We start from the raw sequence: 23,863 nt of genomic DNA, 5'->3' as shown, positions 1-23,863 counted from the left end.
ATATTCTATATTGTTTTTAATTGATTGATTGAGTGAGTGATTAGAAAGAGATAAAGAGAAAAAATGAATATGGCCATTCCAGGGCCTCTAGCCACTGAAAACCAATTCCAGATACATGCACCACCTTGTGCATCCGGCTTTTATTTATTTTTATTTTTTGGTAATTCAAAACTAATGAACCTCTCTAGACTTTACTTTGCTTTTAACTTGATTCTAAAATAATATAAAATGCTTCAAACATTCACATAAACACAAAAATGGTTAGGTAAAAACAGAAGTATACACAAAGTATGAGGTTGCTTAATATTAACAAATCATTTCTTTTCAACAAGATATGTAAGTCCCAGCTGGGCCAGGAAACACAACTGAGGCAGGAGGATTGAAAGCTCAATGCCAGCTTGGGTTACATGTTTAGAACCTGCTATAAACTTTTTTAAAAACCGGCCAAGCATTCTTTTAAAAGAGGGCTGGCATTATAGCTCAGTGGTGGCGAGCTTGCTTAGCGCGTGTCATGCTCTGGGGAAACCCTAGCGCAGCAAGAAGAGGGAGGGGGCTGAGGGGAGGGGGCTGAGGGGAGGGGGCTGGGGGGAGGGGGCTGCGGGGAGGGGGCTGGGGGGAGGGGGCTGCGGGGAGGGGGCTGAGGGGAGGGGGCTGAGGGAGGGGCAGTAGGGGGCATATTGTTCCCTTCACATTTTGCTGCGGGTATTTGAGGCAAGGTCTCAATCCCTAGCCCAGGTTGACTTGGAACTTTGGACAATCCTTTGGACTCAACCTCCCTAATGTTAGGATTACAGGTGAGCTACCATGCACAGTAGGAAGTCACTGCTTTGAATCCGAGGGTCTCACATTCACTAGGTGGTCTCAAACACAGGACTGAATAGGGCCACAGGAAAGGGGGCAGCAAAGACTCAGAGGGATGCAAAGCTTGCATACTTTGTACACGTGCATGTTGCGCGCACGCGCGTGCGTACACACACACACACACACACACACACACACACCCCTTAGGTCCGCTGGCCATCGTGGGAGAGCGGGTTAGCATTCCCTGTGTCCATCACAGGGGCCGCAAGAGGAGCTGAAGTAACGGGACCCGCTCTGTGGTTTCAGTTGCTCTTGTGCCACTCACAGGCGGGGAATCATGCTTCAGTCTTTTCTACTGTCACAGCCCAGCGTGGAAATGCCCATCAAAGGTCCCAATATGCACCAGTAAAATGATAGATGATAAGAAAAATAGGGTTATCAGAAATAAGTAATTATCATTTACATGCAAAGTGCATAGAGGCAAAGCTACTGAGTCCTAAACCACATGTCAACAGTTATCAAATGTCAAGAATCATACCCTCCCCCGGACATTTCACTCACATCCACGTAGTTATGGAACAGCAATGTCGCCAACCCTGCGGTTCTGGGACAGTTAACTCCACAGATCACAGTATAGAAGGTGAACAAGGTGAATGGGGCCCACAGCTGCTGAAATCTGACTACACTGGTAGAAGAGGTGGCCACACTCTACTCCCAGAAGTTTATAGCTAAAGAGTAGCAGGTACAGAAAGAATCGGGGGAGGCCAGGAAGGAGGCAGTGAGGGAAGGAAGGAGGGAAGGAAGGAGGAACAAAAGAAGGAAGGGAGAGAAGAAGTGAAGGAGGGATGGTAGGAGTGAGGGAGGGGAGATGGAAGAAAGGAAGAAACTGAAGGGAGGGAAGAAAGGAAGGAAAGGAAGAAAGAAAGGAAGGAAGGAGAAAAGGTGGCCAGGAAGGGAGAAAGGAAGGAAAGGAAGAAGGAAGGAAGGGAAAGAGGGAGGGAGGAAAGGCAGGGAACAAAGAAGGAAAGAAGAAAGGAAGGAGAGAGGAAAGAAGGGGTGGATGCTTTAGATAAACGCATGCTTGCATTTCCTCCTCCCAAATATAATATAAAGGATGAAACAAAGAAAATGCAAATGGATTTATGATTCCATTTTCTTTAGGGTGTGTATGAGGGAATCAATGAAACAGTTTATCCTAAAAGACCCAAATGTGACCTCCATTTAAGCAGTTAATTTATGCAGCCCTGAATCCTCATAGAAGTTAAGCAGCGAGGAATATCACAGCAGGCTTGGAACAACAGATCTTGAACCCCGCTGTGTTTGTTCAAGAAGGCAAGTTAAGCTGTTCCTAACAGGAAACACAACACAGTCAGGCTAATAAACCAGGATCACTTTGCCGTACTGTGCATCAACTGCAGTTCCAAACAGGATTAGAGATGTGGTTTGCTTTAACTATGGTTTTGAGAAAAAAAAAAATGATTCTGTCTCTCCACAATTCTCAGGCTGACATTAACTAGTACAGCACCAGGCAAGGCAGAGCACTCAAAGAGAGTGCTTCTGGAAAATTCCAGTGCTTGTGAATACAGCAGAAACAATAAAAGGACAAAGTTCCAGTGTTTGGAGACGGTAACACACACACACACACACACACACGCCAAGTTTGGGTACCCCTGACTAGATATTCAAGGCCATGCAACATTGATTAAATTGGCCACACAGTGAACAATGGTTGCATAGTTGGCACAGACAGAAAGAACATAGTTGAATGAAAACTATATTGTTCAATACTCTGAGCACACACTGACCAAAGGCTTTTGGTGGCTTCATCAGGCTATGATAAAATGAAACCTCTCATTTATTTTTATTTTTCCCCAGAAATCAAATAGTACCTTGTAAGAAAAATGGGTTCAATTTCCCTCAAAAAGATCAGGTTTGTGAGGGTGGGAGGGATCCTGCTACAAGAACCCAGAACACGGTCTCCACAGTTGGTGAGGGTGCCCTACAGTCTTCTGGTATGGTATAGCTATTGCTCTGCACCTATTGCCACCCTGATGATCAAGGGTTGAAATGTGCAAAGCCCACCAGCTATCCTAGAGATGCCTAATGGTTACAAGAAAACAAAATGTTTTTTTCAAGCAATGGTTCTTAAAAGTTGTCATACTGGCCTAGAAGGGAAATTTTAGAATATCCTTAATATTAAATGCAAGCCACCACTTATAGCCAATAATCATTAATGCCTGGTATATACAAGAAGGACACCAAAATGGGGCATTTTCGATTGTAGATCAGCCAAGAGCTTGAAATCAACATGCTTACACAGACATAACTATTTAAAATATGCTTAGAGAAACAGTTACAGATGATCCTAAGACACATCCCGACACGACAGCAGGAAAGCAGACACCACATGGCCCAGTGTGTGTGCTCATGACCTCAGGTGAAAAGACAGCCAAGAACAGCGATTGGGATATCTCCCTCTACCCACAGAACAGCACACTTTTGGATTTAGAAAGAATTCACTACTGGTCTGGAGAGATTGCTCAGTGGTTAAGGCATTTGCCAGCAAAGCCTAATGACCCAGGCTCGATTCCCCAGTACCAACATGAAACCCAGACGCACAAAGTGCCATATGCATCCTGAGTTTGTTTGCAGTGCTGGAGGCCCTGGTGTGCCTATTCTCTCTGTCCATTTCTATCTTCTCTCTTTCTATTTCTGTGTTTACAAATAAATTAATTAAAATATTATTTAAAAAAGAATTCATTATAATAATATCCATGATATCTGAAATCTATGAGCCATGAAATAGTCATTGGGAAGACATCTCTCAAAACAACTAGCCCTGTTTGCTTTGATAACGTTTGAAGCACAATCACCATTTCTTTCTAACTGCGTGGAGCAGATGTAGGCAAGTTCATGCAAACCTCATATTGAACAGGAGAAACACCGCCCGCCTGCCTGGCTGGGCTCTTTTGTCACTTTTCAATTATCCATTAGATTTGAGTCACAAAACACCATGCAGATGTCCCAAACCACCGCTGCCCACAAGACTGCACCCTTACTCTCCTAGGAATGCCAGGCACAAATCTTGCCAAATGATCACTGGAACTTATATTGTGAATAAAGTAACTCTCAAAACAAAGCCAGAAAGGGAGTCTGTCATTCTCATTCTTGTTAAGTAACTCTGAGCCGTCAGGCTGAAAGACATTCATTAACTTGCTCAAGTTAATGGATGGATGGAGCCTGATACAAAAACCAGCCCATTTCCTCAGGCAGGTATGCAGGAGTTTTAAAAGAAACCAAGGCTTGCAAGAACCTCTTCATTCCAACTAAGCTGTCACTGGGCTAATGCTAGACAGGAGAGAGGGACGGAGAACAAGGAGCATCACTGCCTGGACAGGACAGCCCAGATCTATCGAATATCAACCCCATCCTCCAGCCCAGATAGCAGGTTTATATGCAAGGTGCTTCTCCCTAGCTGAAGTGTTCAGAAACTTCTCCCAGTGCTCAAGCTACTTTAAACAGGGCTCTTAATATTTTTTAAGGAAAAAAAGACCATACTTAGGCATGCTCAGAACAGGAGACAGAGCTACTCCTTGCTAGTAAGGCTATGGAACAAGTCATTCTGGACTGTTTGCAATTTTCTGGAGATGGGGAAGAACTGGGCAAACAGCTCACGAGACTTCCTCCCTTAACCATGGACTTCCTATGACCACAGTCATGTCTGTGGGGCACAGGATGCTAGTCAAGAGATGATGACAGAAGGCATGAATGCAATGAGGTAAGTGCTATTGAAGAAGCACACAGGGTAGCGTATTTGTTTTTCCCACCTCTCTCAGCTTGTCTGCTTTGACTTCACATGCTGTGGCTGACAGCGCCTCCAATTCTCGAGGAATTGTCTGCAGTGTGTCTTTGTATAAGGGTCAGTGGAACATCAATGCCAGTAAGTTAAAGCAGGTTCATTTTTAAACACTGGATTTGTTAAGTCTCTTTACAAAAAAAAAAAAATCTAATGTGGGCAATTGAGAAAACATGTCCTATTCTAGACATAGAGCCTTCCAAGCAATCCGAAACTGTGACTGTATATTTACCCTAGACGCCGTTGCTAGCCTCAAATGCTTTAACTTTTAATGAAGTGTTCAGTCCTTTGCGATGGCACCAAAGTATAATCAAACATCACCACAAGCCAAGTCACACACTAGCATGTCTCGCCTTGTTTAAATATCTCAGATATATCTGAATCATTGTGTAATGATTTCTAGGCCTCTGGTTGTCCATATGGTCTGAACAGACTGTCTTTTTTTTTTCTTTTTTGTACAACAGTTGTGCTATATCTCAGTGAGAAGAAACTGGAGTCATGTCTGCTCTCTGCTCTGAAATGGAAGGCTAGAGAAGAGCAAGCCCTTCAATTTCATGGCGGTGCCATACCTCAACTCCTGAAGTGAAACTAGTCCACATCAGCTCCCCAGAAATTTCTGTTTGTTCCAGGGTTGTGCTTTGTGAAAATCATGACAATAGAGCAGGTATGGCGGGACCTTTCTCTTCTTTCTTTCTTTCGTCCCTTCCTTCCTTCCTTCCTTCCTTCCTTCCTTCCTTCCTTCCTTCCTTCCTTCCTTTCTTTCTTTCTTTCTTTCTTTCTTTTAACCATAACTGTCCTTAGGTACAATAACATGCCATGGGTACGACAACAGCAAAGCCATTACTACAACCACATGAAATCTTTCTGCACAGAGAACATTGTAAATGGTGGGACTAGATCACCTTAGATGCACAATGAGGACCAGTGAAAGGGTCTGGCCATTGGTAAGAACTCTGCTCTAAGGCTCTCTGGGCATCAAGGGTGATAGGAAGAGTGAAGGACATGCTAGTTTTGCAATGAATGAAGGCCATTCAGAGTTCTGAGTGAGGGACCCAAGAATTTCAATGTGGTCAATGGGTCTTGCTAATTATTTGTATGATCTGTGTCCTTGGGAGGTTATCCCATGGAAAGCCTAGAATGTTCTATTTAAGGGAATATGCCAAACTTTCTCCTGGCATATAGATGACTGGAGAATTCTTAGAGAAATGGTATGGATTTACCCTTTAAGCACTGGCCTTGAAAAGGGACTAATGTGGTGGTGGGGGGAATCAGTAGACACAGTGTGAGGGCCTCTATGTTCCTGCCCAATTGTAAAGCTATCATAGGATAACCATTTCACTGGTCATGAATGCTGCCAAATGCACAATACCATGGAGAGAGAGAGAGAGAGATTGACATGCATGACTTGTGGAAATGACCAGGATATGACAGTAAGGAGATTACCTTTTGAGCCTGAGGGAGCTGAAAAATAAGGAAGGGAAAAAACAAACAAACAAACAAAAAGAAAAAAAGAAGAACCGTTATAAACGAAGTTAAGAGTAATTGTAACATTCCATTTTCTTGCCATTGGCAATAATAAAAACCAAAATGAGAACAAAAATGCATGGAATTTGAATTAAACCCACTTCCCCCCACCCAAAATAAAGCCAAAGTGCTAATTATTCAATGTGCTACTCCAATCTGTGGCATTTAACAGGTATGGCATTTTCTATCAAGTGTTTTGGAAATTGTACCAATTTGGGGATGGGACTGTCATTCTTGTCCCCTGGTCCAAGCGCATAGCTGCATGACCCAGTCCTCCTGCAGGACAGCACTCCTCAACTGGAAGAGGGCTGTGCAGAGGTCCTGGGACCCTCGCAAGTAGGAGGATGGAGGAGGAGTTATTGACCTCAGTTGGTAGAGGCCAGGGGTGTGAGGAGACATCCTACAGTGCACAAAATAGCAGAACTACCCAGCCCACACGGCAACAGTGACAAGGTGGAACAACAACCTGGACACTGCCAGAGGAATGTTCTGTGTTCAAAGGCAATTTGCAGCACATTAACTATTCCCTTTACTTGGGGGTTAAGGGAGCATGCACCCAGATTTACACATCAAAACCAAAGCTGACAGAACAACGGTGTAGGCGAAGAACAGAAACTCACAGGTATGAGGAAAAGGATGAGCATTTATGAGACGTGTTTGTCTCTTTTGTCTGTGTTGAAACTATTAGTTATGATTTTATGAGACTGTATCATGACTGCAATTTTACAGGTAGTGCTTTGAGAGGTGTTTTTCTAACCTGGAACAGGATTAGTCTTATCCTGGTATTAAATACCCAGTCTAGGAATTGCATCATGAGGGACACTTAAATGTTCATCATCGAGAATAACATTTTTCAAGTGTGAACTTGTCATCAGCCTGTATTTCAATCCTTTTCTTTGCATTATCCCACTAAATCACAGAACTCAAAGCTAGGCATCTCCAACTTAGAGATGAAAATAAAATGGAACTTAGAGGAGGAGTGTCCAGTTCCAAACTACTTCTAGGTCGTGTGAGTCTAGAACATACAGACCTAACTGCAGTGAATAAAGACTTCCTGCCATGACGGTAGACTCTCTCCCTGTCTCTCTTGACTAAAAATCCAAAACACTGCAAGATGTAAGACAACCAAACAAGACCTCCCAGGGGCCTCAAATGAGTTGTCTGACTTTCCGTATCTTTTGTTTGTTTGTTTGTTTGTTTGTTTTATTGGGGTAGGTTCTCATGCTAGCCCAGGCAGACCTGGAATTCACAATGCAGTCTCATGGTGGCCTTGAATTCACAGAGATTCTCCTACTTCTGTCTCCCAAGAACTGGGAATAAATTTGTGTACTACCATGTCTGGCAATTGTTTCTTTTTGAAAAAAGTTTTTATTTATTGGCAAGCAGAAAAAGAGAGAGAATGGCATGCCAGGCCTCTTTCTGCTACAAACAGACTCCAGATGCAAGTGACACTTTGTGCACGTGTGGCCACTTGGAAATCCACCCTGGGCTTGCAGGCATTGCAGGCAAGTACCTTTAACCACTGAGCCATCTCCCCAGTCCCCCCATTCTTGGTACATTGGGAATAAGGCTCTCTTGCATGTACTTTAAAATCAGGGCTTCCATCAACCTATCTCAAGCCAGAGTTCTGTGAATGAAGCCCAGAAAAGAGTACATAGAAGGGTTCAGGGTTATTTCCAAAATACTCTGGGGAATGTCTGTCAAATCATTTCCCAACCTCTTTAACACTCCCACTCTTTTCCCAAGTGGCTCTCCCAGTTAAAAACACAGGAGTGCACCCATCTCCTTCTGCCTCTTCTTTCAGAAAAGAAGTTCATAGGTTCCTCCAGAGCTCAGAAAAGAAAAAAAAAAAGGATCAGGAGATGAGAAATGGAGCATAAAATAAGGAGTCACATAAAGTTTCTGAAATTCTAACTTTCCTTTCATGCAATGGGAAAGAAACCTTGGCCACATGTAGACTGTGGAAAGAAAAAAAATGCACAATTCCTTAAGAATGCAATTGTGTGCAGTCACAGCCTTTGCCACAGGCAGCACACAAGGCCATGAGCATTCCAAACGTTTTGTGAACTGCGAAGCTGCGTCATAGTGAAGTCCTGCACAGACTACCACTGCCTTCCCGGGTAGAGGAGCACTCTCTCGTTTCTCGTCCTTTCGTCTACTCCCTTATTCCTTCTCTCTTTCTCCCTTCTTTCTTTTTTCTTTATTTCTGTCTGTCTGACTGTCTTCTTAAAGATTCCTTTTAGACAGGAAGCCAGTCTCAGAAAGAGATCCCATTTAAGCACAAAAGGATAAATGCCAGCAAAGCAAATAAGAGACTAGGCCTTTGTGGTGATGTCCTCTGTTTAAGACTGGCCTCAAACTCTCCACAAAACATGTGCTTTCCTCAAGAAATAACTCATGAAAACAGAGACAAGTGTTCCTATTGGAGCCCCAAACCAGTGGAAATTATAGCTTACAGTGCCCTGAGCAGGTTGCCCCCACAAGGGGGTTTCAGAATAGAACAGAACAAATTTAGATCAGATCACTCACAACCACAGATGCTCCTGCCAGGGATGTTGGGCACCTCCCACCCAGCCGTCAGTCACCCTGATGCTCATGAATGGCGTGCACTGCCTGGGAGTAGAAGCCAGGCCAGCTATACACTGGACCCACCTGGAGGCATGTGCTGTGCGGGCTTTGGACAATGATCCCTGAAAGGGAAAGGAAATGGGCTAGACTGTTCGATGGCCAATAGGTTTGAACAGAGGACAAGTCTGATGGCCTATTTTGTGACTGACAGTAGGCAGTCAGCTTTCCAAGTCAGTGGATTGATCACCACTTGGATAGAATGTGATAGCCAGTTAGAAATATGTACTGTAGGCTAAGGCTTAGGGAATGGCCAAACATGTCGCTGCATGAAGTGGCCCCTCCAGGTCTTATTTCATTTTTCTTTGCAGTTCTGAACAATTTATCACTGCCAGGTAAGGTATCTGCTCAGTGGATCTCTACCTTGCTAGGTATCAAACTCCACGAGAGCAGAGGAGCTACCTGCCTTGTGTACCTGCATGGCACTCTTGCATTTCTGACTGTGCTTTCCTGGTTAAATCAGGGACCTCGTCAGTAGGATACACCCAAGGTTGATGTCAGGGAAAGAAAACTGGCTGACTAATTTATATCCTCCTAACCCATGCTGACAAAACCCATGCTGAAAGCTTTAAAGTGAAAAAAAAGATAAAACCCTTCTAGGACTTATGTGGGTGTCTCAGACTCCTTAATGCCAGCACATACTTCCGTTTATGAGCAATAAATAGTCTTGCTGCCCCACGTGCACCCCATCCTCACAGAGTGCAAGGAGAAGGACTTCTCCTTCCTATACCCTGCGGAGACCTTGTCTTCTGCCAGGCCCCTTTGTCAGGATGGTAAGCAGCGGGGCTTGTGCCTTCCCAAGAAGAATATGCATTTAGGATGCTCTTCATGGGACATGTCCTGCAGGAACCCAGGAGGACTAGGCCTGTGTGGATCAGGATGGAGTGAAGGAAGATGAGAATAAGGAGAAGAATGTGATGAAAAGAGGAAATAGCTAGACATGGTGGCGCACACCTTCAATCCCAGCACTCTGGAGGCAGAGGTAGGAGGATCACTGTGAGTTCCAAGCCAGTCTGAGACTATATAATGAATTCCAGGTCAGCCTAGGCTAGAGCAAGACCTTACCTCAAAAAAAAAAGAGGAAGAAGTAATGGGCCCTATGTTCATGGAACCCTCACTGGGTCTAGGTGCTTGGCTAAATGCCAGTTGTATCTCTTTTCATACTCTCACTGTGTATGTCTAATATTAACATTATTTTCCATTTACAGATTATGAAATAAGATTTAGGACAGCTAAGAACTTCATCAAGGTCACCAGCCTGGAAATGCTCAAGTTCAAAGTCCAGTCTTCCTATTTCCCCATCTGGCTCCAACCACCAGGCTCACAGTGCTGTTTGTTATGTAGACCAAGAAACAGCACCCGCCCCCACCCCAATAGCCTGAACACTTTGGAGGCCTCATTGACCATTTCACATGAGCACTGTCCAGAAGAGTGACAGGGCACGGAAAGCCCCTGCCCACCCCACAGTATGGAAGTGGAATCTGGCACTCGTCATGCCTCTCCGCATAGGGCACATGGCACGTGGAGCATCATGGGTGTTTGCCATGCCGTCTCGTGGCACAGTCATTCACATATGTTTTCCCTCACCCCAGAACTCTTCTGTACACCTGTCTCCCTGGGCCTGGAAAACACCTGCTTGTCCACTCACCTATCATTCTGTCTCAAAGAAGCCTGTCTAATCTCCCAGGTCATATCTTCTCATCATGCTCGCTAACATATGACACTACCCAATTATAAGACACCTACTGCCTGGTGCAGGCATTATCATTCTTCTTTTTTTTTTTTTTTTTTTTTTCCATGCCTGGGCCAGCCTGGAAGAGAATTTCAGCCAGATTCATCAAGATGGCAATAAGGAAAAGCTTCCCAATTCTTCCTCCTTAACTTTCCCCAGCCTTGTCTCCCATTGGCAGGCCCTTTCTGAGTCTACACTTTCCTCCTGGGCCCACCAACTAATCAAGGTCCTTCATATATATTTGAACTTGGCAATAAGGCTCATCTTAATTGGATGCCTAAATTAAAAAAGAACTAATCCAAGCTAGCATGTAGCTTTTCCCTAATATTTTCTCTCTAGATTGCTCTTATCTCTGTGGGAATTTGGGGTTCCCACTCACCTTGGAAGCTTATCTGCTTTATTTCTACTCTTTGTTTTTCTTTTTTCTCAATTTTTATTAACATTTTCCATGATTATAAAAAATATCCCATGGTAATACCTTCCCTCCACCCCCCAACTTTCCCTTTTGAAATTCCATTCTCCATCATATCCCCTCCCCATCTCAATCAGTCTCTCTTTTATTTTGATTTCATGATCTTTTCCTCCTCTTATGATGGTCTTGTGTAGGTAGTGTCAGGCACAGTGAGGTCATGGATATCCAGGGCATTTTGTGTCTGGAGGAGCATGTTGTAAGGAGTCCTACCCTTCCTTTAGCTCTTATATTCTTTCTGCTACCTCTTCCGCATTAAACCCTGAGTCTTGGAAGGTGTGATTGAGATGTTACTCAGTACTCCAGTCACTTCTTTCCAGCACTACGATACCTACTGAGTCATCCCAAGGTCACTGTGATCTGAAAAGAGAAGATTCTCTACCCAAAGTGAGAGCAGTGTTAATACAAGGGTATAAATATTAGTAGGAGTGCTTACTGGGTAGTTTGATAAGAATAGTATATACACTTATGTATACATCAGCAGATGTTACACCCCTAGGGCTCATGACTACCCCGTGTTAAGGTTTTATTATCAGGGATATATTTCCCCCCATGGAACGGGCCTCCAGTCCAGTTGGAGGGCAGTTGGTTTCCACCATGATGGACGTGCCACTATTGCGCCCATTGGCTCATTTGGCCTGGCTGGCCAATTATAAGGCTTGCAGTGTCCACTATTGAGTATCCTCACTGGTGGTATCTCTTTCTCCCATTGAACTGCATGCAGAATGGCTCCTTCCAGCTTTCTGTCAGCTGGTCTACATGAGGAGGTTATCAGCTGAGTTCCAGCAGGATTTTTCAGTGGCCTTGCAGCCCAAGAATGTGGAGCCTTCAGCAATAGGGTCTTACCATCTATTCCTGTTGGGAAACCAAGGGCCTCGGCAATGGCCTACAATGTTTATGGGACATCAGGGACCTCCCTGGCCAACAACTCATTGGAGGTACCTCATCCCTGGCACCGAAAATTTTCTAACAATGATCTATGGCTCCTGAGTGTTCCATTGTCTGAAACCAGAGGATTCCATATGATTTATTTGCACCCTCTTAAATTTTGATTAGCACTCCCTCCACCTTTCCTTTACTCAATCTCTTCCCCTGACCTCACTTTGGGCCTTTTCACTCCTGTTAATCTATTCCTCTACTTACATATATACAATCCCAACTTATTAAGTACCTTCCTCCCTTCCTTTCTCTTTTCTTTTTGAAACAAAAACCTCACTTTTAGTAAGGCTCCATGACCCTATTAGAAATAGGTGTGCTTAGGGCTGGAAAGATGGCTTAGAGTTCAGATGCTTGCCTGTAAAGCCTATTGACTTGAGTTTAATTCCCTAGTACCCACATAAAGCCCAATGCTCCAAGTGTGTATGCATCTAGAGTTCCTTTGCAGTGGCTGGAGGCCCTGGCAGACCCATTCTTTCTTTGTCTCTTCTCTTTCTCCTTGCAAATAAATAAATAAAAATTATTTAAGCAAAAAGGTGTGGTTAAGTGAATTCAACTGTGGTCAATGAGAAGTACCTTGATGTGGCTTTTCCACCTGACATCCTTAGTAGAACTTGCTTTATTCTGCATCCAGGAAGGTGCACGTGACAAATTAAGGCCATCCTGAGGAGGGAGGCATTCATGACAGGTGATTATCACAGCTATCAGAGTGGCTTCTCTATGTGAATTTATTGAAAACTCATAACAGGCTTATTAGGTCAGCTGTATTATTATCTCTTTTTTTTTTCAAACTACAAGGTCATGTACCCAAGGAGCAACAGAATTGAAATGTGAGGAAGAGACCACTGAGTGATGTAGGCCAGGAATTACAGACACAGGAGGCAAGCAGGAGTCTGTCTCAGGTGGAAGTGAGAGTAGAAAGGAGAAAGTGAGACATCGTTTTCTTCTTCTTCCCTCCCTTATGGAGCCAGTCCCAGGATTTCTGGGATACATGGTGATGAGCTACATGAAGAACATCCTGCCCCCAGAGTCTCCCTGGGGTGTCCAGGACCACAGCAGGCCACACCTGACAAGGAGGCTTTGTAGAAGAAAATGCCTTCACACTTTGGGATAAAGGCAGTGGAGCTATTTACTGAGAATATGATGATGAAAGGAGAAGCATATCTGAGTGAAAACACATGGAGTTCAGTTTTGTCTAAAGATGACACAGGTTAAAAATTTGGGCTGGTTGTGCTGGCACATACCTTTAATCTAGCACTTGAGAAGTAGAGGTAGGAGGATTACTGTGAGTTCAAGGCCACCCTGAGACTACATAGTGAATTCCAGGTCAGCCTGGGCTAGAGTGAAACCCTACCTCAGAAAACAAAACAACAACAGAAAAAAACCACAACCAAAAAAGCTCTTGGGTTTGGGCGAGGGCGATGGCTCAGCAGTTAAAGGCATTTGCTTACAAAGCCTGCCCGCCTAGAGTTCAATTTCCCAGTACTCATGCAAAGTGCTGCATGCTTCTGGAGTCAGTTTGCAGTGGCAAGGGGCCCTGGCATGCCCATGCTCTCCTGTGTGCTCCCTCTTTCTGTTTTTCTCTCTCTGTGTCTCTGTCTCTCTCTCTCCCTCTCTTGATGTCTCTGTCTCTCTCTCTCTTTGTCTCTCTCTCTCGATGTCTCTATCTCTCTCTTGATGTCTCTGTCTCTCTCTCTCGATGTCTTTCTCTTTCTCTCTCTCTCTCTCCCTCTCTCGATGTTTCTGTCTCTCTGTGTCTCATAAATATTGAAACTAACACCGCTTGGACTCAGAGCTGGAGGTGCAGGGAAGCAGGTGGACAGAAAGAACTTGAGCTCAGAGAAGAGCTTGCTCATGATGGGCATGCAGACGAGGGCCCTTTATGGGTAGTGCTGACACAGGACCACTGGACAACTGTGACTCTGCATCAGCTGGGGGCCTGTGTGTGAGATGGTCATGAGAGGAGGGGCATCAGGTGAAGTAGAAGAGGGTCCTGATGCCATGCTACCTGCTGTATTTCCAAATGAAGGGGTGGGTGTGCTTTAATTCTCATTTACCTTCTTTCGTGTCTGTGTGTGTGTGTGTGTGTGTGTGTGTGTGTGTGTGTGTGTGTGTGCGCATGCGTGCATGCATATGAAAACTGGAAGACAACTTCAGATGTTCTTTGTTGCTCTTCAGGAACACTGCCTACCTTTTGTTTCTTGACACAGGGTCTCTCATAGCCTTGAGCTCACTACTTAGGCTAGACTGACTGCCCTGCAAGCCCTGGGGTTCTTCTGTCTCCTCCTCCTTCTCCTCACAGCTGGAGAATTACAAGTGCACCACCATGCCCAGCATTTTCATGTGGGTTCTGGGGATTGAACTCAGGTCCCCATGCTCGCAAGGGAAGTACTTTACCGACTGAGCTAGCTCTCTAGCCTCTCAGCCTCTCATTTTTGTGACTTCATTTCCATGTCAGAGTTTCACACAGAGCCACAGTGGGGACATCTATTGTTCTACTTCAATAAAGTCCCAGAGTTGGGTCCCTCTTTTGTTTAAAAATAAAGCTTCGGTTAGAGATCTGCTGACCAAAACAATACATTTCACTAGGCAATATGTAAGGACCAAGTGGGATACAAAGAGTTTCCCTGCCAACTGTGTAAAGCAAGCAAACAAACAGCCTGGCCAACATATGCTGATGCCATTTGCAGATCTCGCCCTTTGCCTTGGGTCTTACGAATGGGGGAAATCCCTGCTTGCTATAAAGGTTCTTCGTGGATGCTTGCATTTAGAATCTTCCATTCTTCCTCATCAAGCACTGTGGATAAAGAGCCCAGCTCCTCTGTGGAGCTGAGAAGGGTGTGTCTTAGCTCAGACTCCAAGCCAATGTTGAGAAAATAAAGGTCCTTAAAAAGCTGCCCACACGCACCCATCATTACCACTCTACGCCAAGCCACCCTGCTGTGTCCCCGGGCTCCTTGGCTCCACTCTGTCCCCGATTCTCTACTCTTCATTTGGAAAGACGGAAACATAACAGCTGGCTACTTGCCAGTCTTTGTGTTGCAGCTTTATCAACTAGTTGGTGCTCCTCCCCCACCCTGGGTCAATTCCTCGACCCCTCACTGAGCTCCAGTCCTAGTTCAGATCTCGGATCTGATGACCCCTCTTTGGACAGGAGTCCTCACATCCACCCAAATGTCTTTCTGTGGCATTAGCTTGTTCATTCTTGCCTTGTATGTACATTAGTTTGTAACCCTCCTGTCCCTCTGCATACTACCGCTCCACATAAGGATGCAAGGTACATCCAGGACCCCAGTTATCTGATCCACTGTTGTAGCTGATTCCAGAGAGCAGGCCTGGAGAGAATTCAGTATAACTTTGTCAGATGTTACAAGGATCCCCCCCCCAAAAAAAAAAGAAAAAAAGAAAAGAAAGAAAGAAAGGAAAGAGAAAGCAGACCAAATAAAAAGAACAGTAGAGGTAGGAGGATCACCATGAGTTCCAGGCCAGTCTCAGACTACATAGTGAATTCCAGGTCAGCATGGGCTACAGTGAGACCCTACTTCAAAAAAAAAAAAAAAAGGCAACAAAAAAGACAGAGAGGGGAAAGGTAATAGGATGGGAAAGAGTGAAGAAGGAAGCAAAGTAGGAAAGAGGAATTAAGGATGGGAGGAAGGGAAGAAGAGTGAAGAAAAATGAAAAATGAAAGGAATAGAGAAAGGAGAGGGAATGAAGGAATGCGAAAGGAAGAGAGAAAGAATAAAACAATAAAAGAAAGCAATGGAGGTCAGGAGAAAATAAGAAAGGAGGCAGGGCCTTCGAATTTGATTAGTCACTTATTAAACATTTCCTTCATTCACTGAGCCACCTCCCCAGCCCTGTACTGAATTGCCAGTGAAGGCTGCTGTTTTCATTCCTTGACCTTTTAGCTTCCAAACCTCTCAGTGTTGGCTCGAATCTGATGGAGTAGGAGAGGTCACTGTGTTGAGCCTTCGTGTTCTAGGTCTCACAGGCCTGCTCTCTGTGGCAACAGGCCGTCACTTCTTGGTATAGTATCGGGTATATGAAGAAGTGATAACTGTGGCCCTTTAGGTAGTGTTGACTTATGCACTATGGCCTCTTTGACTCATATCCTTCAGATAGTTATTTTTATTTACTCAATTTTATTTATTTGAGAGAGAGAGAAGAGGCAGGTAGAGAGAGAGAGCCTCTAGCTACTGGAAACAAACTCCAGACACATGTGCCACCTTGTACATCTGGCTTTATATGGTTCCTGAGGAATTGAACCTGGGTCCTTTGGCTTTTCAGGCAAGCACCTTAAGCACTAAGCCATCTCTCCAGCCCAAGCCCCCTTCTTTCATACTGCCCTATTACTCTGAGCCAGAGTCGAGTTCCTTCTCATGGTCAGTGACTAGACTTAAGTGAATCAGCTTGGAACTTTTCTGTGGCCTCAGCCATTGTCTCAAGTGAATATGGACCTGACCTCCTTTGTCTTATTGGGACTTTTAGGAAGTAATAATCTCAAGCGCTGTCATCTCCCTTCCACCCTTGCTCCCTTTCCTCTTCAAACTAGGATCTACAGCTGAAGAAAGGCTTTAGTGGGTAAGGCACTTGCCTGTGAAGCTTAAGAACCCAGGCTCCTTTCCCCAGGACCCATGTAAGCCAGATGCACAAGGTTACGCAAGCATCTGGAATTCATTTGCAGTGGCTGGAGACCTTGGTGTGTCCATTGTCTATCTGTCTCTCTCTCCCCTTAAATAAATTAATTAATTAAATAAACAATAAGTAGAATCTAAGATGAATGGCTGGAAACAGACCGTTCAATAAGCACGAAAGTGAAGTCAGCACTATGGAAAGCATGGCTCTGGGACAGGTAGAATCTAGCACCCAGGTGTCACATGACCCCTCACATCCACCCATGGGATTTGGCTTGCAGTGGCTTCCAGCTCAAGTGTGCTCAGTGGGCTGAGGTTTTAAACAGATTCCACTAGAAACTTGAAGCTGGCCATCTCTAGGTACACACCATAGCAGATCATGACTAGGTTTTCCTTGTGTGCATCAAGGGATTCATCAAAAAATTTTCATTAGCTGTTTGTTTTATTCAGTTTCAAAAGTATTCAAGGGCAATTTCCTCAAAAGCTTCCCAATACTATGCATGAAATTTCCTTACAAATGCAAATAGAGCATTTCATTTCCCCAACGTCTGGAAGTTATTCTGGTTTTTCCAATAATGTTGGATAAATCAGGGGACAGACAGGTGTCTCTCTGAACGCTAGGATGTTCTCCTTCTCCTCTGTCTTCCACATGAGACAGTCAGCGACCTCCTCTACCCCTAATCCTGCTCCAGATCCTTAAGTGTGGGTGCCTGGTTGCCCATTCTCTAGTCTCTATTTGAACCAACATCCCCACTGCCATGGCTTCAAATGTCCCCATCACTGGGATAGGGTAAAGGAGGAAGAAGAAAGAAATCAAAGCAGTGGTAGAGACATACAACATTGCAGATGGGAAAGTGAAATTAAAAAAATAAAAACAGGATCAAGCACTGGAGAGATGGCCCAGCAGTTAAGGAACTTGCCTGCAAAGCCTAAGGACCCAAGTTTGATTCCCCAGTACGCACAGAGTGGCAGTTCATTTCCAGTGGCTGGAGGCCCCAGCATGCCCATTCTCTCTCTATCTGCCCCTCTGCCTCCCAAATAAGTAAATAGATAAAAATAAAATATTTTAAAAAAAAAAGAAGCAGGATTAATTTATGCAAACTGATCATTTTAATTTAATTTTTTAAAGTTTTCATAATATGTACATATGGTATACTGATATCCTATCTTACTCTTACTTTAGGATTATTCAAATTTATATTCTGATATTTAGTTTTCTTTAAGTAGTTTATTTATTCATTTACAAGGAGAGAGAGAGAGATAGAGAGAGAGGGAGATGGGAACACCAGGGCCTCCAGCCACTTCAGATGAACTCCAGACATATGTACCTCTTTGTGCATCTGGCTGTATGTGGGTACTGGGGAATCAAACCCAGGCCTTTAGACTTTGCAAGCAGGCATGTTATCAATTGAGCCATCTCCCCAGCCCTCTATTTTGATTTTTTTTATTTATTTAAGAGAGAGATACAAATATATATAGAGAGAATGGGCACACCAGGGCCTCTAGCCACTGCAAACAAACTCCAGATTCATGAGCCAGCTTGTTTATGTGGCTTAGATACTAGGGAATTGAAACTGGGTCCACAGGCTTTGCAGGCAAGCATCTTAACCACTAAGCCATCTTTCCAGCCCTCCATTCTGATTTTTGATGCATATATCTAAGTACTTTACCCTGTGCTGGAAAGATTTTTGGGGAAAATGGTCTTTATATGTATTCCATATATTTGTACTTTTATAATTTTGGGTATTTATCTTACCAGCTCTAGTACAATTTAATGGTGATTTCTCAAAATCTAGTTTATGGTACAGCTGTAACTTCAACTCCTTTTCTTATTTTCAAGGTAGGGTTTCGCTCCAGCCCAGGATGACCTGGAATTCACTAAGTAGTCTTAGGCTAGCCTTGAACTCACAAGGCTCCTCCTACCTCGGCTTCCTATGTGCTGGGATTAAAGAAAGACATGCACCATATGCCTGGCAACATTTTTTTTTTTTCTGACATTATGTTTAATCATGAAAACCAAAAAGAAACAAAAAGGATGGACAGAAAAGCCTTTATAACACATTCATATCTCAGATGAGTTCTAAGAATCAAAGAATACATGTTTGGGGTAGAAAAGTAATATGAAAGATAAGCAAAGAAGACAGGAAGTCATGTGTGGTGTTAATATTCATATTTGGTCTTAGTTACCATTATGTTAAATGATGGCATAGTGTTTAAATTATTTGAATATATAATAAAGTACTGAATGTAATCCTCATTATTTTGTTTTGTTACCAACGTGAATAACACTGTAAATAAATATTCTTGCAGTTACTCCCTAGCACATACTCTCCACTTATACGCAGGGCTTTGATTACTGGCTAAAAGACAACATGTATTTCCATCCAAGTGTTCTCAGGAAAGGTTATCCCAATTTACTCGCCCCAATGTTTTCTACTTCTGATGTTTGTTTCACTCCCCTCATTGCCAATACTGTATCATCTTATAAAAATCCTTCCAGTAATTTTTAAATACAGATTAGCTGAAGGAGCCTTCCTTATGGTCCAAATGAGTTCAAGACAGAGAATATAAAACTTCAAAATTCCTGAGAGGCCAATTGACTAACTCCGCTGTAGGTCTGCAGAGAATAAAAGAGCACCCTCCCCACCCCAGATGAGCAGCGCTAAGGGTATTTAGTAAAAGAGAAGTGGACTGGTCACTAAAGGTCAGGTTTTGCAAACAAATTTCAGATGAAAAGATCTGGGGCTTTGTTGTAGTCATGGAGCTCTGCCCGGATGAAAGGCAAGCCTGCATAACTTATTCACTTGATGGAAGACATTTTGGGGGGAATGCTGGAAAATGTGGATTATTAATGGGCAGAGCAGAACAATTCTCACATTACATGTAGCTAGGACTATCGGCGGAGGCGAGCCCTAGACCGTTTGCTCGCTGTAACATTCTGACTTTTCTCACAAGAAGTCATTGCTCAGCAGGCTGGGGCTGTGCATTGTATTGGAAAAATAAGGTTCCAATTAAAATTGTCATTCTTCAGCCTTATTTTGGGTGGTCATCCTGTTGAAAGGCGATCTCCATCTCTCAGTCCTAGATGTGGGAGGGCATGAAGGCTTGCCAAGAACTATGGGAGAACACAGGTTGGTAGAACCAAACGGAAATTTGGCAAACTCCAGATAAAAGAACCACCATGATGTATTTATAATTTCTGCTCAAAAGAAACAAAAAAACACAGCAATCCTTGTGGCCATCGGCAGGGCAGAGGCATGGGGTTATCAGCGATGGGCAGTGGTGTCGATTCAGGAGGCCCCCGGCTGGAAGGGAAGCAGAGCTGCTCTCCCTGTGGAACGGTCTGGGCAGGACGTCACCGCGCCCAGTCCTCCTCCTGCGCTCCCCTCTAACCAGTGCCACTTTTCGACATTGTGATGGCTTCCAGCTGATACTCTAAACTGCTGGTTTTAATTAAAACTTAATTTGCAGAAATGTTTCATAATTTATGCATGTCATGTAGCTCCTCTGAGATGATGAACTTAAAGCCAACTTCAAGCCATATAAGGAGACCCGGCTCGAGAAGCATATGGGAGGAATGGCATGCGGGAGACCAGCACCAACAGGGATGCTGCAGAGGAAGGGACCAACACCTTCCTGCAAGCTTCTGTCACCAGGATCTGAAGTCACCTGGGAGGGTCATGGATTTTTGCTGTGTGAAAGCAGAGAGCCTGCCCTGGCCGATCATGGACATGGAAAGCCAGAAGAGTCAAACAAGAGCCAGGACAACCCTCCAAGGAAAGTCTCACCCAAGAACTTGAAACCCTCCAAAATGGATGAATGGATTTTTAACCTCTCTCTCTCTCTAAAAAAAAGAAAGCATTTACAAAGAAACCTTCAGAGGGAAATGAGGGAAATGAGTGAAAACTCAACATTCTACCTTGAAACAATTACTCTGTGAAGCAGAAGTGTTCAAGAGAGAATCTACAGGGACCTCACCAATTGCTGGACCATAGGGAAAGCAGTCTGGAAATAGTGGGCCCTAAAGAATGAGGAACAGCCGGGAGTGATGGCGCATGCCTTTAATCCCAGTACTCGGGAGGCAGAGGTAGGAGGATCGCTGAGAGTTCGAGGCCACCCTGAGATTACATAGTGAATTCCAGGTCAGCCTGGACCAGAGTGAGACCCTACCTCAAAAAACCAAAAAAAAAAAAAAAGAATGAGGAACAGAAATCCCCCTCGAGCCATGGCTGACTCACAGTGTGACAACTGTAAAGGGAGTGACCTCTAGACACCCTCCGTGGGAAGACGGAGAGGCAGAATTTGTTAAAGGAAAAAATCAAAGGGTTCAGTTGAGAGGGGGAAAACCAAGTACTCATCCACAGGATAGGGAACAAGTCAGGGTTATCTATGTCTTGTAGCAAAAGTGTGTTAAGCGACACACTTCATCTGCAAAACAATCACTGGTCCGATTCAAGTACAAGTGCAGACATGTCTGCTACAGCGGGACGGACACTGGGAAGAAACTCTGCCTTCCATACAACTGCACACCACAACAAGATTTATGGAGCAAATGTGATCTGACAGACCACTCAACTCCTTAGAAATTTCATTACTACAACACTTAGTGTTGGAGTTCCCTTCTCACTGCTGGCACAAAGCACTCAACAAAGAACCCCTTGTGGGAGAAAGGGGTTTATTTTGGCTTACAGACTGAAGGGGAAGCTCCATGATGACAGAGGAAAATGACGGCATGTGCAGAGGGTGGACATCACCTCCTAGCCAGCATAAGGTGGACAACAGCAACAGGAGAACATGTCAAACACTGGCAAGGAGGAAGCTGGTTATAATGCCCCTAAGCCCACCCCCAAAAACATACCCCTCCAGTAAGGGTCCTATTACACTAAGCAAGGCCAGTAACTATCTTAATAAAATATTAATGCAGTTAAAAACATGTTAGACACCCAGTTTTAAAAAAGTATCAGAGCGAGAGAGATGGCTCAGTGGTTAAAGACACTTGTTTGTAAAGCATGAAGACATAGGTTCGACTTCCCAGTACCACCAGATGCACAAAATGGCCCATGTTCATTTGCAGTGCCAAGAAGCCGTGGCATGCCCATTTCTCTCTCACTCTTTTTCTGCTTGCAAATAATAATTTTTAAGGTTGTATTATCTTTTTAAAAAAAAAAAAAACAGGAAATGGTAACTTGAAGGCAGGAGGTATAAAGGTTGAAGCCTGGCATGGTGGTGCACTCCTTTAATCTCAGCACTTGGAAGGCAGAGGTAGGAGGATCACCTTGAGCTCAAGGCTACTCTGAGACTTCATAGTGAATTCTAGGTTAAGTGAGGAACTCCCATCTCTGGAAATGACTCTCCCTGCACGCTGCTGATGCTACTGTGGCTTCCTTTGGGTAGCAAACTTTACATGATCAGAGGAAATATCTGGAGCCAATGAGGTTTTTTTTGTGTTTTTTTTTTGTTGTTGTTGTTTTGGTTTTTTTTTTTTTTTTTTTGAGGTAGGGTCTCACTCTGGCCCAGGCTGACCTGGAATTCACTATGTAATCTCAGGGTGGCCTCGAACTCATGGTGATCCTTCTACCTCTGCCTCCCAAGTACTGAGATTAAAGGCGTGAGCCACCACGCCACCAAGGTTGTTTGTTTGTTTGTTTTTTTAACAATGGCATCATTCTCTATTTACCAATTATGCCATAGCTACTCCACATACATAAACCCAAGTTTCTTTGGATGGTACACCCATTTAACTATTGCAGATCCATTTGTTTTCATAGAAAATGGCATTGTGTGTGGGGCTTGGAGAGATGGCTTAGTGGTTAAGGCGCTTGCCTGCAAAGTCTAAGGACCCTGGTTTGATTCCCAGGACCCACATAAAGCTAGATGCACAACGTGACACATGCATGTGGAGTTCATTTGCAGTGGCTGGAGGTCCTGCAGCATCCATTCTCTCTATCTGCCCTTTTCTCTCTCTCAAACAAACAAAAGTAAAATAATAGAAAAAAAAAGGCATTGTGTAATATGTGGGGTAATAGCTTTAATATTACTGGTAGCCATAACTAAGTGGTAACTTGGTATCTGTGTATGAGTGAGTGTGGGTGGGTGGTGTACATGTGCATCCATGTCAGGGTGCACATGGGGAGACCAGAAGCCAAGCTTAAGGACTTAGTTCTCAGCTTCCGCCTTGCTGGAGACACAGGCTCTCTTATTATTTGCTACTGTGGATACCAGGCTAGCTGTCCCTCTAAATTTGGCATTCCCTGTGTCTGCCTCTCACTGCCAGAGAAATGTTAAGATTATAGAGACAGGGCTTGAGAGATGGCTCAGCAGTTAGAAGCACTTGCTTGCAAAGCCTGATGGGCTGGGTCTAAGTGCCCAGTACCCACAGAAAGCCAGATGTGCAAAGTGGCACATGCACTTGGACCTTGTTTGCAATGGTAGGAGGCACTGATGCACTCATATTCACACCCTTTCTCTTATAAATAAATAAAATATTTAAAAATCATTAGGGCTGGAGAGATGGCTTAGCAGTTAAGTGATTGCCTGCAAAGCCTAAGGACCCTGGTTTGAGGTTCAATTCCTCAGTACCCACATAAGGCAGATTCACAAGGTGACACATACATCTGGAGTTCACTTGCAGTGGCTGGAGGCCCTGGTATACCTATTCTTTCCATATATTCCTCTTTCTCTCTAAAATATATTTTTTTTCATACAATGTTTCTATTTAATTAAAGAAAAAGAAATGGGATTGCTGGATGGTATGATTTCTATGTTCAATCTGTTTTTTTTTTTTTTTACAGTCAGTTTTGTACCATTATTAGGCTCATCCGAGACCTACCTCCTCCCCACTGGCCCCTCCTTGTTGAGGTATATGGGTCGTGCATTGTGGGGTTAGCTCACAGTTATGGGTGGGATAAATGTCTCTGCATATCATGACCCAACATGTGGCTCTGACATTCTTTCCGCCCCGTCTTCCGCAAAATTTCCCTGAGCCATGTTGGGTTCATTTTTGGTCTGCTCCAGTGATGAGGTGTTGGGGGCCTCTGGGGCTCTGGCTCTCTGATTTGGTAGGGGTTGATTTTTCTTTGTGTTGGTCTCCTTCCCCCTTGTGCTGGTATCCGGTTCATCAAGAAAACAGCACCCTTGCTTGTTTTGCCAATTTTTCTTAGTTTCAGCCAGGGCCCTTTTTAAAATGACTATGTAGAGACACATATCCCACAGGGATCCCCTTTATGTGGGTTCTGGGGATGTGAACTAACTAACTGGTCCTCAGACTTGTGTAGCAAGCACTTTCA

The 23,863-nt window shown here is 44.1% G+C and overlaps 1 protein-coding gene across 2 annotated transcripts in view; it reads right to left on the bottom strand.

Moving 5' to 3' along the window:
• Positions 1-23,863, bottom strand: part of Cacna2d3 (calcium voltage-gated channel auxiliary subunit alpha2delta 3) — an 877,750-nt gene that overhangs the window by 250,177 nt on the left and 603,710 nt on the right. The window contains exon 14 of one of the 2 annotated variants that reach the window (XM_004652732.3): positions 6,101-6,118. The exons of the other annotated variant lie outside the window; for it this stretch is intronic. Coding sequence (XP_004652789.3) covers positions 6,101-6,118 — 18 coding nt within the window. The remainder of the gene's footprint in view (positions 1-6,100; positions 6,119-23,863) is intronic. 2 annotated transcript variants of the gene reach the window in all.

This window comes from Jaculus jaculus, chromosome 16, assembly GCF_020740685.1.
Source record: "Jaculus jaculus isolate mJacJac1 chromosome 16, mJacJac1.mat.Y.cur, whole genome shotgun sequence".
In the NCBI taxonomy this organism is placed as follows: domain Eukaryota; kingdom Metazoa; phylum Chordata; class Mammalia; order Rodentia; family Dipodidae; genus Jaculus; species Jaculus jaculus.
The sequence above is the reverse complement of the archived record's forward strand: the minus strand, read 5'-3'. Positions and strand labels throughout refer to the sequence as shown.